Source organism: Salvelinus sp. IW2-2015, linkage group LG11, assembly GCF_002910315.2.
Source record: "Salvelinus sp. IW2-2015 linkage group LG11, ASM291031v2, whole genome shotgun sequence".
NCBI classification, from domain to species: Eukaryota; Metazoa; Chordata; class Actinopteri; order Salmoniformes; family Salmonidae; genus Salvelinus; species Salvelinus sp. IW2-2015.
In genome coordinates, this window is record NC_036851.1 from 35923543 (window position 1) to 35940954 (window position 17412).

Genomic DNA, 17412 nt, shown 5'->3' on the forward strand with positions numbered 1-17412 from the left:
AATGGTTCCAATAGTTTTTCCACCATTCATTTTTCAAATAAGGGATTTTAGAAACACTTAAAATAAGGGCTGTGTTTCATGTAGGCCTACCCTGGCGTGACGTTTTGATAACAGTGTAAATACCTCTAGGACAAAGTGACTTTTATCAATATATTCGCCTGTATTTACCACCCAAAAATGAAATGCTAATTAGCTGCTAATGTGAAGAACTACAAATGCCATGATGATCTGGATGAGTCTGATGACTTGCGGCAAAGGTAAGAATCTCTGGATTAACTAAATCATATTAGCAAAATGTTGTAATTAATAAACTAGCTACATTTCTTTAAATTCACAATTCTGTGAACTTTCTTGTGCAAGTTTTAAGTTGACACATKACCTGTTAGCAAACGTGTCAGCTAGAGATGACGTGCAAGAGCTTGCAGGGATTTGTAGTCTTGCATGATGTCTACTTTGGAGCTTGCAGGGATTTGTAGTCTTGCATAATGTCTACTTTAATGCTAATTAGCATTTTCGAATTTGAGAGTAAATAGAGGCAAATATATTGATAAAAGTCACCTTGTCCGAGAGAGATTTACATGGTTATCAAAACGTCACGCCAGGGTAAGCCTACACAAAACACAGCCCTTATTTTAAGTGTTTCATAAATTAGCTATGGGGGGAAATTAATGGTGGAAAAACGATTGGAACCTTTTCCCTGTTTGACCGATAGGTTTTATGGGTATTATGACACCTCCACTGTGGGGCTCTATTGAGTAATGTATTGACCCTGAGGGTAGGGCTTGGTTTTAGTGGTTTCAGTAAAGATAAGAGACAGTTTCTTGTTAGTGGTTTCAGTAAAGATAAGAGACAGATTCTTGTAAACACTGTCCTGCCCTGTATGCAAGTGCAAAGTCAATAAGTGTTGAACGCTCAAACATTTGTCTTTCATGGTTATTTCAAAGGCAGCATTGTCAGCATTACGTCAAACATGAGACATCACATACTTCAAATGTCCACATATTCAATGTAATCAAATTCGTGAGTAGTTGTGAGGGCTCTAACATTACATTTCAGCCTACCACTTGAGGAAGAAAGATTACAAATTGTACAGTGCATCAGATCTTGGGAGGAAGAGAGAGAGTGTGAGTTTATTTGAGATACGTGAGGTAGGGAGGGAAAGAGTGAGAGAACGAGAGAGAGGGTGAGTGAGAGAGAGAGAGACAGAGAGAGTGCGTAAGTGATAGTCAGTGAGAGCACAAGAGAAAGGCGGAGAACGCTTGTACTCTGGTCAGTGTAAGATCTTGCGAAACATTTCTAAGGTAACGCATCTGTTTCTAATTTGACCTGGGGGTCAGGGAGAAGAGATCACAGAGAAGAAACTTCTGTGACGGTAAGTCCAGTTGTTTTGACCATGTTGGACCATGGAGGATCAAGTGGAAAACTCCTGTTGTCATCTCATGTTTTAATAGAAGAGTTCAGGGGCTTTCTCTGTTAATGGTTGACTACTAGTCAGTCACTGCTCCTATTTGTCTTTCATGGTTATTTCAAAGGAAGCATTATCTGTTCAATACGTTAGGCATAATGCTCTCATGTTAACATCTTTATAATAGCACTATGCAGTTAACATCTTTATAATAGCACTATGCAGTAAACCAAGACAAAACTATACTGTTAAGCGATATGTACATTTTGGATGTACAGACAGCATTTTAAGATCACACAATGTACAATAGTCTTTGTCAGTTCTTTACACCTTTGGAGAAGAGGAGACAGTGGCATAGGAGACAAGTGGCATAAATACATTAAACTCACAATTGCTGTGGTAAAATCTGAATCAGAATATATATATATATATAAAATGATGTCCTTGCCAACTCTGTAACGAGTCTGATAAGAATCTGATAAAATAAAGCAGATACATCAGATAAGATATACATTATTTTGGGATAGACTGTGTACATTGTGCCTATTTATAGAAATAAATGAACTGTCACAAGTACTGTTATAATGTTATAAATAATGTTATATTTATGAATGAAGATCGATGACAATGTAATATTTCACTGATGACATGAAAAAAACTCCTGTGTAATTTGTTTTTTATAATCAAAGGATTGATTTTAGAGAGACAGTTGATTAGTTCTCAACAAATTTGCCATGTGTGTGTATGTTTATCCGGGAGAGTGGGCTTACGTGTGTTTGGAATGAAGATGTCACTGGTAAAACAGATGTTATCTTTCGCGATGGTGGCATAAAAGAAGACCAAAGTGTAATTTACTGTGTGTGTGTGTGTGTGTCTGTGTGTGTGTGTGTGTGTGTGTGTGTGTCTGTGTGTGTCTGTGTGTGTGTGTCCCCGGGAGAGTGGGCTTACAGGTGTGTTTGGAATTAAGATGTCAATGGTGAAACAGGTTGTGCTGGCTGCAGTCGTGGTAGTGATGGGATGCGTGGGCATCATCGCTCTAATCCTCACATTAGTTCAGCACCACTTGGTGGATCTCCCCCATCGCATGCAGGTGATGAAGAAAAACTGTTACCTGGGTTGTAACTACAGTAATTGGGGAAAATTCACTCTGGGAACTCACCCATGTAAAATCCCAAAATGCACCTTAAAAATCTACGTTTTTCATGTTGAAATCATTTAACTTTGGGAATGCCGTTCCAACGCGTTCCCTCTTAATTCCACCTTTGACCCGTTTGGATATCACATTTCCTTTATCATTTCCCAGACATCAATGTTACTTCACAAAGCACATACCTCACAGGATGCAACAGGGCCCCTGTCAAGCTCCCAATATGGGACAATATTCAACAATAATATGGGACAGTAGGTACTCAAAAATGTCCCAACATTAATATGGGACGTTATCAAAAATGTATATTTATTAGATTGTCCCAGTAAGGACAAAGTTACTCTTAGTTTCTCTCTCTCTCCCTCTCTCTGTTGGTATTTGACTTCTCTGTCTCTGTGTGTCCTTCAGTATGGGATGGTGTTCGATGCTGGATCCACACACACTTCTCTCTATATGTACCGTTGGCCTGGCAACAAAGAAAACAACACTGGGGTGGTGTCACAGATGCTGGTCTGTGATGTTGACGGTCAGTGCTGAGTGCTGTCAGTGAACCATTATTACTACTCTATTATTTGATCTCTTAGGGGTGAATACTAACTTCTACGTAAGGCGAATCTTCACTTAGTCATGCAATGACGTTAAGGTTTCAAAATTCCAGTAACTTTGCCAAAATTCCCAGGTTTTGGAATGTGGAGGGAATAAGCTGCAGGGGCAGCCTCCAACCTGGAGTTCCTCATCTGGGATTTTGGGAAAGTTACCGGAATTTGTCAACCAAAATTGATGTCAATGGGAGAGTAGTTAGGATTTGCCCCAAGAAGGTAGAAGTTAGAATATGCCCGTAAGTCATCTTACACCTATTTTCATTGCAGCTTGATCGCAAGGGCCAAGACAAATCATAATATACCACCCAGTAATGGTTGTCACATAAAAAAATATACCAATGACTCACACCCCTGTCCCCTGCTTGTCCGTAGGAGATGGCATCTCTAGCTATGCCCAGGACCCACCTGGTGCAGGGCTCAGTCTGAGGAAGTGCCTGGAAAGTGCACTGGCAGCCGTCCCTGCAAACCAGCGGAGGGAAACTCCTGTGTACCTTGGTGCTACCGCTGGCATGCGACTCTTGCAGTAAGTCAAGACTGCACTGTGTTATCTTGATAGGTGTAATCATTTTAATTTACCTCATCCCAAAACTACGACTTTATGAATGAATGTGCAAGGAAAACCTCCCACTAATCTATGTGGTGACTACACTCTAAGAATAAAAAGGTGCTATCTAGAACCTATAACGGTTCTTCGGCTGTCCCCATAGGAGACCCTTTTTGAAGAACCCTTTAGGTTCCAGGAAGATCCCTTTTGAGTTCCATGTAAAACCCTTTCCACAGAGGGCTCTACCTGGAACCACAAAGCTTTTGGAACCCTTTTTTCTGAGTGTATTTAACCTCCTGTACATTATGACTGGGTGATGTATACTCTTTCAGGCTGCAGAACATGGTTTTAATAATAAAGTAGCATTTATGAAATCTACTTCCATTGTCCGGTAAGAGTGGCTGAATATTTTCCTCTCCTCAGGCTACAGAATCACACCCAGTCTTATCAGGTGTTGGAGCAGGTAACCAAGGTGATCCAGGGGTATCCCTTTGACTTCCGGGGGGCACGGATCCTATCTGGGATGGAGGAAGGGGCTTACGGATGGATCACCATCAACTATCTACAAGAGAGTTTCATCAAGGTGTGTATGAGAGGTATTGACATGTTGAATGCACCAAGCTGTCTGTCTAAACTACTTGCACAYAGCTTGGACACCCATACATACCCCACAAGACATGCCACAAGAGGTCTCTTCACAGTCCACAAGTCCAGAACAGACTATGGGAGGCACACAGTACCACATAGAGCCATGACTACATGGAACTCTATTCCACATCAAGTAACTGATGCAAGCAGTAAAATTAGATTWAAAAAAACACCTTATGGAACAGCAGGGACTGTGAAGCAACACAAACATTGGCACAGACACATGCATACACACACACACACACACATACACGATAACATACGCACTATACATACACATGGATTTAGTACTGTAGATATGTGGTAGTGGTATAGTAGGGTCCTTAGGGCACACAGTGTGTTGTGAAATCTGTGACTGTATTGTAATGTTTTTAACATTAACATTAAACTGCCTTAATTTTGCTGGACCCCAGGAAGAGTTGCTGCTGTTTTGGCTTCAATGGGGATCCATAATAAATATGAATACAAATATAGGGAACGCCACACACACACACCACACACACCACAACACAACCACACACACACACACACACACACACACACACACACACACACAGGTGTGAGTGTTGACGAGGACAAGGCCTGTCTCTTATACACATCTAGATGTGTATAAGAGACAGCCCGAATGGTGTCAACCTTGTTTAGGCAAAATTATCAGAGGTTTGTGGATATACAGTAGTAGTACCATTTATAACCACTGTAATAGCTTGTTATAATGGTGAATTGCAGGTCTTTGCAGTTTAACATTATAGCTAACATACAGTATTTGTACTTCTCCTGAGCAGCACACCTTTGAGGGAGAATGGGTAAGCCCTAAAGGAAGGAAGATCTGGGGCGCCCTGGACATGGGAGGCTCTTCTACCCAGATAGCCTTTACCCCCGGCCAGCCTGTACAGGACCCTGCCTCCGCCCTGGGACCAAAGCTCTATGGTTACCAATATGAGGTGTACACACACAGCTACCTGTGCTATGGAAAGGAACAGGCCATGAGGCAGCTACGGGTTCATCTACTGAAGGTACTGTAAGTAGTTGTCTGGTCACCTGTTAGATATGACTCAAAGAAATTGCAGAATGGTTTTGGGTACTGTAAAAATGCCAGGTAAACTCACCCTACATGTAGATATAAAACCAGTTTTCAGGAATAGAAATGTGTAAACAGGCAGTAGTGTTTTGGCCTTACCCAGGCTTTCTTTAAAGCTAAGATCTGCATAAATTGAAACAGCGCCACTGGATGCCTCAGGTGCATTTATTATTGTTTTTAGATTTTAAAAAATTGTAACGGGTCAGAGGAGCATCCTGCATCGTGGTAAAAATAATCATAGTACATACTCTGCTGTTTTATTGCACGTGCAATGATGTCCGAGGTGAAAAACAATGTTCGGTGTTTAAAGTAGCCACTTTGTTGTTGTAATATCGCAAACAGACGTGGCAGTTTCACCGGCTATGGATTCCAGCTTTAAAGCAAATCATAAATATCTTTGGGCCAATCTAATTACCCCAAATCTGTTTGACTGAATGCTTCTCAGTTGAGTCAGAAGCATTTTATGGCTGTTTAAAGGGCTGGTTTTCTTTTGATTCAAGCAAACTTCCTCCTCTCTCAGATGAGTGGGTCTACCCGCCCAGTCAAGCACCCCTGCTACCACCTGGGCTACAACCTAACCCTGACTCTGGGTGACCTCTATGACTCCCCCTGCGTTGCCAGACCTGTGACCTTTGACCCGGCCTCAGAGGTCATCTTCACAGGGACCAGTGAGCCACTGCAGTGTCTCAACCAGATGAAGAACATCATGAACCTGACTGCCTGCTCCCTGGCTCCTGACTGTGGCTTCAACGGGGTATACCAGCCCCCAGTCAGTGGCGACTTCTTTGTGAGTATTCATCCCATATCTACGCAAAGGCCACTTAACTGGCACTCCAGGCAGGCTCAATCAAACACTCCAATTTGAAAGGTGTCTGAACTATGTACAGTATATATTGTCACCATCATACTGTTCCTTCTCCCTAGGCTTTCTCAACATACTATTACACCTTTGACTTCCTTGGTCTGGCTCCTCAGTCCTCTCTGTCTCAGGCTACCACAACTATAGACACTTTCTGTAAAAGGACCTGGGACTCGGTGAGATATAGAGACCTCTGCTGACCTTTCACATTACCAGTACACTTCCTAAAACTGTATACCGGTATACAGATTCATAAATTCATACTCAATCAGATGCTAAACATAAACTATAGTATATCTCATAATAACCTTATTCATAATGGGGCCGATTCAGACTTTGGAATTTTTGCCTTTCATAAGCACGCCTTTCTTTTTAGATGAGAGATTAATTCGATAATGGGGTAATGATGTCCATAGGCGGGGGGNGGGGGGGGGGGGGCAAACTTTCCTACGCACTTCTCAGTATTTGGTATTCAGAGTTACCTTATTTAGTCACGTAACACATTCTGCAGGTGTGCCTACCTCGCACGCTCTGAATACATTCATTCAACCGCTGAAAACACTCCCACTTGTTGTCCAACAGATTTTCTCGTGGATTTTTCAGTACATTTATCTTAAGCCATCCCTTTAAATACAGTGTGCCTTCTAGTTAAACTTTTGTCAACAGAAAATATACAGAACATATCGAGAGAATGTGTTCAGAATATTAGGGATCATTGAAAGAAATCCATATAAATATGTGCATATTTGTCTACGTTTCAGCCCCAATTTATAGATAAAAAAAATACTCTCATCTTGTAGATTATTTAGGTTTAGGAAAGTAWTTTTTAATCATAAAAACAGGTTTGGAGATACAGAAAGATAAAGGTGGTTTGATTCATTCAGAAAATTGCCACATTCAGTTCTTCAACACATGGCAATGTTAGAAGATTAGTGTACATAGAATTTGAATCGGTGGTTTGATAGAAACGGTGGTTTGATAGAAATAGGAGACAGAGAATGTTAAGGTAGCCTGTAATTAAAACATTTGAGAGTGCCCATCTCTGCAAGCAAAAAAGCCTTGTAATTTAAATACTGCATAATGGCACAGCATTTCATAAACATTAATAGATCTAAAACAAGTGTCATATATATTTACAATGCATTTATCCAAACGGATTAATCATTTACCTACTGTAGCTCTTATCCAGTTGTAAATTACAGTGCATGGAGAATGGTGTTATTTCTATCTGAAAAATAAATTTTATGCTTTTTCAACTTGGGATCGGTAGGTAGACTCCACGTTATTCATGGTTTCCTCACACGTAAAGGTGATGGAATTATTAGGGAAATAAGTCAAGGTCAGAATACAGCATATCTGTCTACACACCTTCATTTATTCGATCGCCACCCCCAACAAATAGTGGGTGAATAGCATGCTATTCTCACGCTTAAATTCAAGGTCAGAATACACATAGAGAGAAAAAAAAGGGATAAAAAGGGAATTATGTTCCATATACGCCACTGATGAAGACAGCTTGTCTGTCGAAACGTTGGTTATTAGGTTATTCAATTATTGCATCTGAGCTCCTAGAGAGTGTGGCTCTCTTTTTCTTTTTCATATGTTTTACTCAGCTAGCCAGCACCTCGCCTAAACAGGTGTGCGTTTCTTTCACCTCCATTTACGCCACTTACCTCGGGTCAGAATCGGCCCCAATGTTACTACAACTTTGTTTATGATAATATCAATTATTTTGGCAGCTCAAGACAGAGTATAGTGAAAAGGACAAGTACCTTCGTGATTACTGTGCCTCAGCAAACTACATAATGACAGTACTACTAGACGGCTACAAGTTCAACCAGACCTGGGGAAATATATACTTCCAGAGACAGGTGTGTGCTTAACTATACACTTGTGTATTGACATATGTAAAACATCAACATCCAATTCGAAAGATTTTGCTTCAGGACACAGAATGAAAGACATTTTACCACAGAATTCATGAAAAAAGGAATGTTCTTGTATGGCAGTCAATGTGAATAGCTGTGCTGCCTTAATGAAACTGTGTGTCTATCATATAAAGTCGTGGCCAAAAGTCTTGAGAATGACACAAATATTAATTTTCACAAAGTCTGCTGCCTCAGTTTGTATGATGGCAATTTGCATATACTCCAGAATGTTATGAAGAGTGATCAGATTAATTGCAAAGTCCCTCTTTGCCATGCAAATGAACTTAATTCCCCAAAAAAACATTTCCACTGCATTTCAGCCCTGCCACAAAAGGACCAGCTGACATCATGTCAGTGATTCTCTCGTCAACACAGGTGTGAGTGTTGACGAGGACAAGGCTGGAGATCACTCTGTCATGCTGATTGAGTTCGAATAACAGACTGCAAGCTTCAAAAGGAGGGTGGTGCTTGGAATCATTGTTCTTCCTCTGTCAACCATGATTACCTGCAAGGAAACACGTGCTGTCATCATTGCCTGTCTCTTATACACATCTAGATGTGTATAAGAGACAGGTCTAGAAAAGTCCAGCAAGCGCCAGGACCGTCTCCTAAAGTTGATTCAGCTGCGGGATCGGGGCACCACCAGTACAGAGTTTGCTCAGGAATGGCAGCAGGCAGGTGTGAGTGCATCTGCACGCACAGTGAGGCGAATACTTTTGGAGGATGGCCTGGTGTCAAGAAGGGCAGCAAAGAAGCCACTTCTCTCCAGGAAAAACATCAGGGACAGACTGATATTCTGCAAAAGATATAGGGATTAGACTCCTGAGGACTGGGGTAAAGTCATTTTCTCTGATGAATCCCCTTTCCGATTGTTTGGGGCATCCGGAAAAAAGCTTGTCCGGAGAAGACAAGGTGAGCGCTACTATCAGTCCTGTGTCATGCCAACAGTAAAGCATCCTGAGACCATTCATGTCTGGGGTTGCTTCTCAGCCAAGGGAGTGGGCTCACTCACAATTTTGCCTAAGAACACAGCCATGAATAAAGAATGGTACCAACACATCCTCCGAGAGCAATTTCTCCCAACCATCCAGGAACAGTTTGGTGACGAACAATGCCTTTTCCAGCATGATGGAGCACCTTGCCATAAGGCAAAAGTGATAACTAAGTGGCTCGGGGAACAAAACATCGATATTTTGGGTCCATGGCCAGGAAACTCCCCAGACCTTAATCCCATTGAGAACTTGTGGTCGATCCTCAAGAGGCAGGTGGACAAACAAAAACCCACAAATTCTGACAAACTCCAAGCATTAATGTTTGGATGTACCGTTCCTGTGCAGGTGTTGTAACACGTGGTCTGCCACTGCGAGGACGATCAGCTGTCCGTCCTGTCACCCTGTTGCGCTGTCTTAGGCGTCTCACAGTACGGACATTGCAATTTATTGCCCTGGCCACATCTGCAGTCCTCATGCCTCCTTGCAGCAAGCCTAAGGCACGTTCATGTAGATGAGCAGGGACCCTGGGCGTCTTTCTTTTGGTGTTTATCAGAGTCAGTAGAAAGGCCTGTTTAGTGTCCTAAGTTTTCATAACTGTGACCTTAATTGCCTACCGTCTGTTAGTGTCTTAATGACCGTTCCACAGGTGCATGTTCATTAATTGTTTATATTTCATTGAACAAGCAGTGTTTAAACCCTTTACAATGAAGAWCTGTGAAGTTATTTGGATTTTTACAAATTATCTTTGAAAGACAGGGTCCTGAAAAAGGGACGTTWCTTTTTTTGCTGAGTTTATGTTTATATACATCACTGTCTATCAGGTGGCAGACACAGACATCAACTGGACGCTGGGCTACATGTTGAACCTGACCAACCTGATCCCTTCAGAGCGCCCCCTGGTGGTGACAGGTGTGCAGCATGGCCAGTGGGCAGCAGAAGTCTTCTTCATAGCGTTTGCTGTGTTCCTCAGCCTGTTGGTGCTAGCCATACTGTTGCTCTGGAACCCACGAGGCAACACAACAATCGATGCAATCACACTCTGAACGTCTCTGACTTCTAGTCTTTTCTAGTCCATACAGTTTAGGTACAATGTGATAATAGCAGTGAGTCAATAAGATCGACGGATCGGACGAGCGTGGCAGCTCCTGGAACTCACAGTAATAGTTAAAGAAATAATTTTTTATATTTTCTGTCAATATGACTGGAATTATGGAGGCAATTGAATGTATTATGTATTTATTAGGCTTGTATAAACTGCATAGGTGGATGTTTTACAAGCAAAAAGAAACACAACAATAAATTGTAATATGACACTATCTACTGTAAATAAATAGTGTTGGTATGAATATATATCTCTTCATAATTGAATAAATATATTTCCCCCCCACAAACAGTGTTTGAAAGAAGTAGAAAAGGGAGAATCATCTCAAGCGTCACATTACTACCACTACAGTATATGCTTTGGCATGCATTGACAAATGTTTTTTTAATTTAAATCTGATATATTACATATAGAACATTTAGAAGTAAAAATACAATCATAAGGGCATATAGGGCACAAATGCATGTGTGTGTGTACGTGGGTGCGTATGTGCGTGCGTGTATGTGCTGCAGATTATGACATGTACCAATCTTCTCCACCTTGATCAGCAGCAGCCTGATTTCTTCTTTGGGGGTTCTTTCTGCAACACCAAGCTTCCCTCTTCTTGTCTTGTCTGCTCACCCAGCTGCTTTAGCATCCTTGAAGCAACAACACACCAAATCAATGTTTGAATATTCACAGAACAGAGTCCTCTTCCACATGCAGATAATGACAATATGCAGCCAAATCCAGACTACACACAACAACACAAACAAACAATAGCTTTTACTGTACTTGGAAGACCTGTCGGCATGTCTTACCTTGCCAGAGTTTCCATAGACAGAGTCACATTGTCACCTGTTGCAGCACTACACTCCATAAAGAGCATGTCGTACCCCTTTAAGAGTGAGAGCAAGTATCATCAATAAAAGTATTATTTGTATTTATTATGAATGATCTCAATCCTGCTTTGCTACCACTGTCAATTTCAGCACCAGCTACAGAACTGTAAAATAATAATCACATCACCTGTAAATCCTACAGTCCAGTCGCCCACATTCTGGCTGTTAAAGTTACAGTAACGTCAACATACCTTTGCAAGGTTCTCCCCTTCATGAGTCTGAACCTCTCGTTCTAGATCAGCACAATCATTCTTGTTCCCAAGGAGTATAACGATGACATCATCTGGAGCCCCCTCCTACAAAATACAAAAGGTTATGACAGTACAATAGATACCAGTGGAACAACTGTGAATCCTGCAAACAATTGTTTGTGTTGTTACATAGTTGTTATTTGATTATAATGTTAAAGGCATGATTTAAATGGCCCCTACCTGAATGCAATTGACCCAGTAGCAGATGTCACAGAAGCTCTGAGAGGAAGTGATGTCATACATCAGCATTAGACCCTGGGCTTTGTGGAACACTTGTCTGGTGATGCTGTGGAATCTGGGGAGTAGAGTGTAACAATAGTATAACATGTATGTAATTATATACTAACAAATAAAACACACACATGAAGGAGGGTTCAAATTAGGACAGAGGAACAGATTCTGTATCGATGCATTACATATAATGAACAATTGTGATGAACTTAGTTTAGAGACCCACCTTTCCTGACCTGCAGTATCCCATAACTGTAGAGTCACTGGGCTTGCATCCACTGTCACAGACTGTATACAGGTATCAATACCTGCTCAGATGATAAGCACACAAACAAACAAACAAACATGAAACCAGACATGAATGAGCACAGTAATGTACAGTAATACCATGGTGTGTTCATTTCTTCGCATGACATGAAAGGGCATGATGCCAAACATACAACAAGGATGATGATACTYACCAATGGTTGCATCGTGGTGCAGACAGAACTCTCCACTTTGGAAACGCCTCATGAAGGAGGTTTTGCCCACACTGCTGTTTCCAACCATCACCACGTTGTAGGGGTTTGAACTAGAGCCAGAGCTTCCGAAGGTACCTGGAGGGGGATCAAAGAGACTGGTCTATTACAGTTGATATCACCTCTCTGATCTCACTCAAACATAACTTGACTTATTCCTTTTCGCTACAAGTGGAGAGCAAAGGGCCTCAACAGTGCATATCCAGCAGTTAATTCCAGGTGATTCCTGCCTGGTGGGCTTACTTACTCAAGACTAACCTTTCCATCCCACTTGTACCTCCTCACTGTTGCCATTCGATACTTACCCAGGGGCTTCTCCACACGCTCTGCCTTTTCTTGACCTCTTTTATTCCCAGGGCCTGGCTGTGGAGCTGGAGCCACTGGTTCAGACCCTTTTCCACTCAAAACAGTGCTTGAGGCAACCACCTTAGACAAATAGACAACATTATCTCCCACAAAGGACAGGATTTGATCATCTCTTTAAAATGAAATGTTGTTGTGTGTTCAATATTCTATATACTGTCTGGTATACACACCATGTAAAAAKATTTAAAAGTAACAAATCAGATGTTTTACATATATTGAAAGGTTAGGGCCGAATTCAGACTTACAGTATATGAACAATTTCAGTTGTGACATCACTGCAGCTCTTTATCATAAAATGTTGAATACTCAAATATCCTCAAGTACTCAGCCGGGGGATGTTTGTTTATGTCAAGAATGCTATGAGTTCAATAAAATAAGTGAAGCCATTTGTAAGGAAAGCCAAAGTACCTCTATGAGTATTGTCTCCTTCTCTGTGCTCTGTATCTCCTGTTGGTCCTCCAGACTGACAGCTTCAGCCCTGCGCTCCTCTTGAAATCTTTCCAAAACAGCATTGACTTCTGGATTTCCAATGGTTTCCGCTCTGACCTCTGCCTCTGTTATATTTTCTCCTGTCTCCTGCTTCTCTTCCTCTGCGTGGAGTCCTCCCTGTGTCCGATGAGTAAAGCCCATCTTTCTTCTATTCCCTGTAGCTTTGGATTCACCAACAACCTCGCGAGATTGGGAACTCAGAGACAGAGATGATTTCGAAGGAAGACTGGGGCTATTACTTTGTGTTAACAGAYATTGTTCCATGTCTGCTGTTTGGGTAAGTTGAATAGCAGAGATATGAGGGTCTATAMAMACCATGTCACCTGACTCTTGGGCCTCTACTGTAAGAGCTGCTGCGTCAGAGGGAGTTTGGATGCTCTGGCTCTCCATTACTATTTTCACTTCTACTTCTATCTCCTCCACCTCTCTAACTTTATCTGTTGAAATCAGTGTGTCATCAGTCAGATGGGACTCAAGAGTAGGAACATCAGGGTTGTGAAGAGTTTCCCTAATCTCAGCGAAATCTGATTCACATAGAAGCAAGAGTTTTGTGTCCATTGATTCCTTTATAATTGATTGGCTCTCACTTTCTATATTGTCAGCCTCTATGTTTCTTCCCTCTTGATTTGAAGTACTGAATGACCAGCTGAGGTCAGTCAGGAYAGTCTCCTCATTTCTCTCTTCTCCTTCATTCTTCTCATTACCAGCTCCATCCTTAGATTCCATCAACATTTCAAACTCCATGCAAGAACCTTCCACTGCATCCATGTTTTCTCTCYTGTCTTCTATCTCCTCTGTGCTTTCTATTTCCCCTTCTTGTTTCTCCTCTGTGCCTTCCTCTTCTCTTTGTACACCTCTAGGATGCCTACGAGTCGACCCCATCTTTCTCCTCCTGCTTGGAGAAGGACTCTGATTGGAGTCGGTGTTTGCTGCATTATCACCTTGGTCCTGAACACTCTGCAGTAAGAGTGAATTGGGAAAAGAGTTATGGCTTTCATCCGAGTATGGAGTTTGGTTGAGTTGACTAGCAGAGATATTGGGATCAGTGCTCAAAGCCTCATCTGTTTGGCAGGGCTCTGTTGTGAGAGTTCTATCATCACACGTMATTTGGCTACTGACACTCACTTYATTTACAAGCGGCACATRATCACTCATTTCCTCTTCACTGAGTAAAATGACCTCTGATGTGTCCAGTCCCCCTGTGGTATTGGGGTCAGTGTTTGCATCCTCCTCATTCCCCTGAATACTCTGCGGTAATAATGGGTTGAGAAAKGGGTTAGTGATTTCCATACAGGGAGTTTGGATGAGTTGACTAGGAGAGATTTTGGGATCAGTGCTGAAAGTGTCATCTGACTCTAGTGTAAGAGCACAGTCATATGCTATTTGGCTGCTCTTGCTCACTTCAGAATTAWTCACAAGCAGTGTGAAATCACTAACCTCTTCCTCCCTGAGTAAAGTGTCTCCTGATTGGTCCAGTCCAACACTGAATGGCGCTCTTGGGTCAACTATGTGGGCCATGCTTGCTTCATTGTTGCTCTCAGTTTCTGTATTGACAGAGTCTACAGTGAATATGTTRCCTTTCTCTTGGTTATATAATTGATYTGCAATACCAAATGAATCGATGTATTKATCAAAAGGGGTGGGTTCAATCAGACTTTCTTCTTCCATTCCTTTCTTCTCCTCAYCTGCTCCATGCTCCCGTTCCAATAACATCAGAGACTCTTCCGATGTTTCAACACCAGATCCTTCCACTGTTCCCATGTCCCACTCTAACCTCCTTCCTGTCTCTTCTATGTTTTCTGTGTCTTYCTCTGTTTGGAAATTCTCCTTTTCCATCTGCTCTCCTTCTTTCTCGTMTACACTGGCGCTATCTTTAGGCTCCATAGATATTTCAAACTCAGTCTCTTCGATGCCCAACTTTTCTTCTTTTCCCAATATGACCTCTTCTCCCTCATCATAAAGGTAACGATATCTACGCATCTTACTCTCTCCATGTTCTTCCTCCTCATGTCTACCTCTAGGATTCCTGCGAGTTGAACCCATCTTTCTTCTCCTGGATTCTGATTGAGCACTTTTGTCATGACCCAAAGAGCTGTCTGAGGGGGTTGATTGTAAAAAGCAGGTAATATCCTCACTTTGTTCAGGTTCATAGCTTTCTACATGGTCTGGTTGTCTAAAATGAGTTATATTTGCCAGTACAWTATTTTCCTCAACTATCAGATCAACAAAGTTCTCATCTTCATCTCTTTGGTGCAATGTTTCCYGATTGCCTGSACCAGTAGAGTTAATATCATCTTGCAATTCTGACTCATTTACAACAGGTTCAAGTTTCTCTTCACCTTCTCCACTTTGGAGGATTATTGTGTTATTGAATGACTCAAACTCTTCTGTGTTGGTTAAAGTGTCTGACTCAAGGGATTGATCTAATGAATGCCTAGAGCTGAGAAATGTGGAGGACKCCACCTCGGCATGCTCACTTTCCTGCCTCCTCTCTTCCTCTTTCTTCAACTCCTCTGTTATTGGTTCAGCAGGGAATCCATGAACAACTTGCAAYGCAAGGTCTAGGGGCAGATGCAAGAGTGATTTGGTTCCAAGAGTATCTTGAAGCAATTCACTGCTATAACTAGCYACAGCTTCACTACTAGGTTCAATATCCTCACCAACTTCCTCTTTACATCTGTCATCCGGTTGGTCGAGTGTGTTAGAAGCAAACAAAAGACACTCAGTGTCCGTTTCACTTTCTTTTGGACCCAGGAGCTCTTCTGTGTTGCTGTAGGACCAGGATTCCACAACTGCAATGGACGCCTGAAGTTGTAGGGATTTTTCTGCGTCTCCAGTTTTGGCGTCTTGTTTCTCCCCAAAGTCTGTCTCTGCTTGTTTACCTTTATTCCGACGAGTAGAACCCCTTTTCCTTCTCTTCTTTGCAGTGTCAGGTGATTCCAGCAGATATGGGTTTTCAGTTTGAGACAGATTTAAYTCTGTGAGGTCATTTAATGAGGGATTATTGTCTTCCATGTATTGTGATGTTATATATGGCTCTATACAAACCATGTCACCTGACTCTTGGGCCTCTACTGTAAGTGCTGCTGTGTCAGAGGGAGTTTGGTTGCTCTCGCTCTCTGCGACTATTTTCACTTCTACTTCTATCTCCTCCGCCTCTCCAACTTTTTCTGTATGTTCTACAAGCTCAGACTTTTCGATGCCAGATTCTCCTTCTACTACTATGTTGACCTCTCCCTCCACTACTATGATCGCTGGGTCTCTCATCGCCTGCTCCTCTGTCACTTTTTCTAGAAATTCCTCAAGCTCTACAAGCTCAGTCTTTCTATTCTAGAATCCATTTCTGCTGTTATAATGACATCTCCCACCTCTCCTATAACATCTGTGTCTTCTCCTTTCTCCTCCTCCTGTCCCTCCTCTCTTCCTCCTCTCCTTTTCTACCTCGATGAGTCTTGCTGCGAGTGGAACCATTTCCCTTCCTCCCTGGAGTGTAGGATTCTACCTCTGCTGTTTCCTCTGGACCAAGAGACTCTGCAGTGAGGTGGATCTGGAGGGAGTCAGTGTTTCCTCTTGATTCATCAAGTGTCCTCCAATGATGTTCCTTTGTGTTGCAAACCAGTGATGGCAGGATTTGAGTTCAGTGTGTCATCGGTCAGGTAGGAGTCATATGACTCTATAGTAGGAACATCAGGGTAAGGGTTGTGAAGAGTTTGACTAATCTGAGTCAACTCTGCTTCACGTAGAAGCAAGACTTTTGTGTCCATTGAGTCCTTTATAATTGATGGCTCACTTCTATATTGTCAGCCTCTATGTTTCTTCCCTCTTGATTTGAAGTACTGAATGACCAGCTGAGGTCAGTCAGGAAGTCTCCTCATTTCTCTCTTCTCCTTCATTCTTCTCATTACCAGCTCCATCCTTAGATTCCATCAACATTTCAAACTCCATGCAAGAACCTTCCACTGCATCCATTTCTCTCTCTGTGCTTCTATCTCCTCTGTGCTTTCTATTTCCCCTTCTTGTTTCTCCTCTGTGCCTTCCTCTTCTCTTTGTACACCTCTAGGATGCCTACGAGTCGACCCCATCTTTCTCCTCCTGCTTGGAGAAGGACTCTGATTGGAGTCGGTGTTCTGCTATTATCACCTTGGTCCTGAACACTCTGCAGTAAGAGTGAATTGGGAAAAGAGTTATGGCTTTCATCCGAGTATGGAGTTTGGTTGATTGACTAGCAGAGATATTGGGATCAGTGCTCAAAGCCTCATCTGTTTGCAGGGCTCTGTTGTGAGAGTTCTATCATCACACGTCATTTGGCTACTGACACTCACTTCATTTACAAGCGGCACATGATCACTCATTTCCTCTTCACTGAGT

At 42.1% G+C, this 17412-nt stretch overlaps 3 protein-coding genes across 4 annotated transcripts in view; 1 reads left to right on the forward strand and 2 right to left on the reverse strand.

Annotated features, from left to right (window-relative positions):
* Positions 1 to 17412, reverse strand: part of LOC111970299 (haloacid dehalogenase-like hydrolase domain containing 3) — a 354076-nt gene that overhangs the window by 23694 nt on the left and 312970 nt on the right. The window lies entirely within an intron of this gene.
* entpd8 (ectonucleoside triphosphate diphosphohydrolase 8) lies at positions 1190 to 10423 on the forward strand. Its single transcript, XM_023996968.2, has 10 exons — positions 1190 to 1372; positions 2356 to 2495; positions 2961 to 3078; positions 3527 to 3677; positions 4122 to 4281; positions 5132 to 5362; positions 5948 to 6214; positions 6352 to 6462; positions 8026 to 8157; positions 10028 to 10423. The coding sequence occupies exons 2-10, from the start codon at positions 2373 to 2375 to the stop codon at positions 10247 to 10249; spliced, it is 1515 nt and encodes a 504-aa protein (XP_023852736.1). The 5' UTR covers positions 1190 to 1372; positions 2356 to 2372; the 3' UTR covers positions 10250 to 10423.
* On the reverse strand, positions 10547 to 16907 carry LOC111970300 (uncharacterized). 2 transcript variants are annotated; one of them, XM_023996967.2, is made up of 9 exons: positions 14482 to 16907; positions 12964 to 14292; positions 12495 to 12615; positions 12133 to 12267; positions 11898 to 11979; positions 11621 to 11735; positions 11381 to 11485; positions 11109 to 11185; positions 10547 to 10946 (listed from the first exon to the last, which is right to left on the reverse strand). In XM_023996967.2, exons 1-9 carry the CDS (start codon positions 16309 to 16311, stop codon positions 10853 to 10855), a joined length of 3888 nt encoding a protein of 1295 aa, XP_023852735.2. In that variant the 5' UTR covers positions 16312 to 16907; the 3' UTR covers positions 10547 to 10852. The 2 variants fall into 2 exon arrangements, with proteins under 2 accessions (XP_023852735.2, XP_023852734.2); XM_023996966.2 differs by having other exon boundaries at positions 12964 to 16907.

What these genes read in the sequence shown, in the direction of transcription:
- entpd8 (XM_023996968.2), top strand. Translation starts at nt 2,373, where the DNA reads ATGTCAATGGTGAAACAGGTTGTGCTGGCTGCAGTCGTGGTAGTGATG. An exon ending in CAGTCAGTGGCGACTTCTTT is followed by an intron (nt 6,215 to 6,351) that starts GTGAGTATTCAT and finishes CCTTCTCCCTAG; the next exon opens with GCTTTCTCAACATACTATTA. An exon ending in ATATATACTTCCAGAGACAG is followed by an intron (nt 8,158 to 10,027) that starts GTGTGTGCTTAA and finishes ACTGTCTATCAG; the next exon opens with GTGGCAGACACAGACATCAA.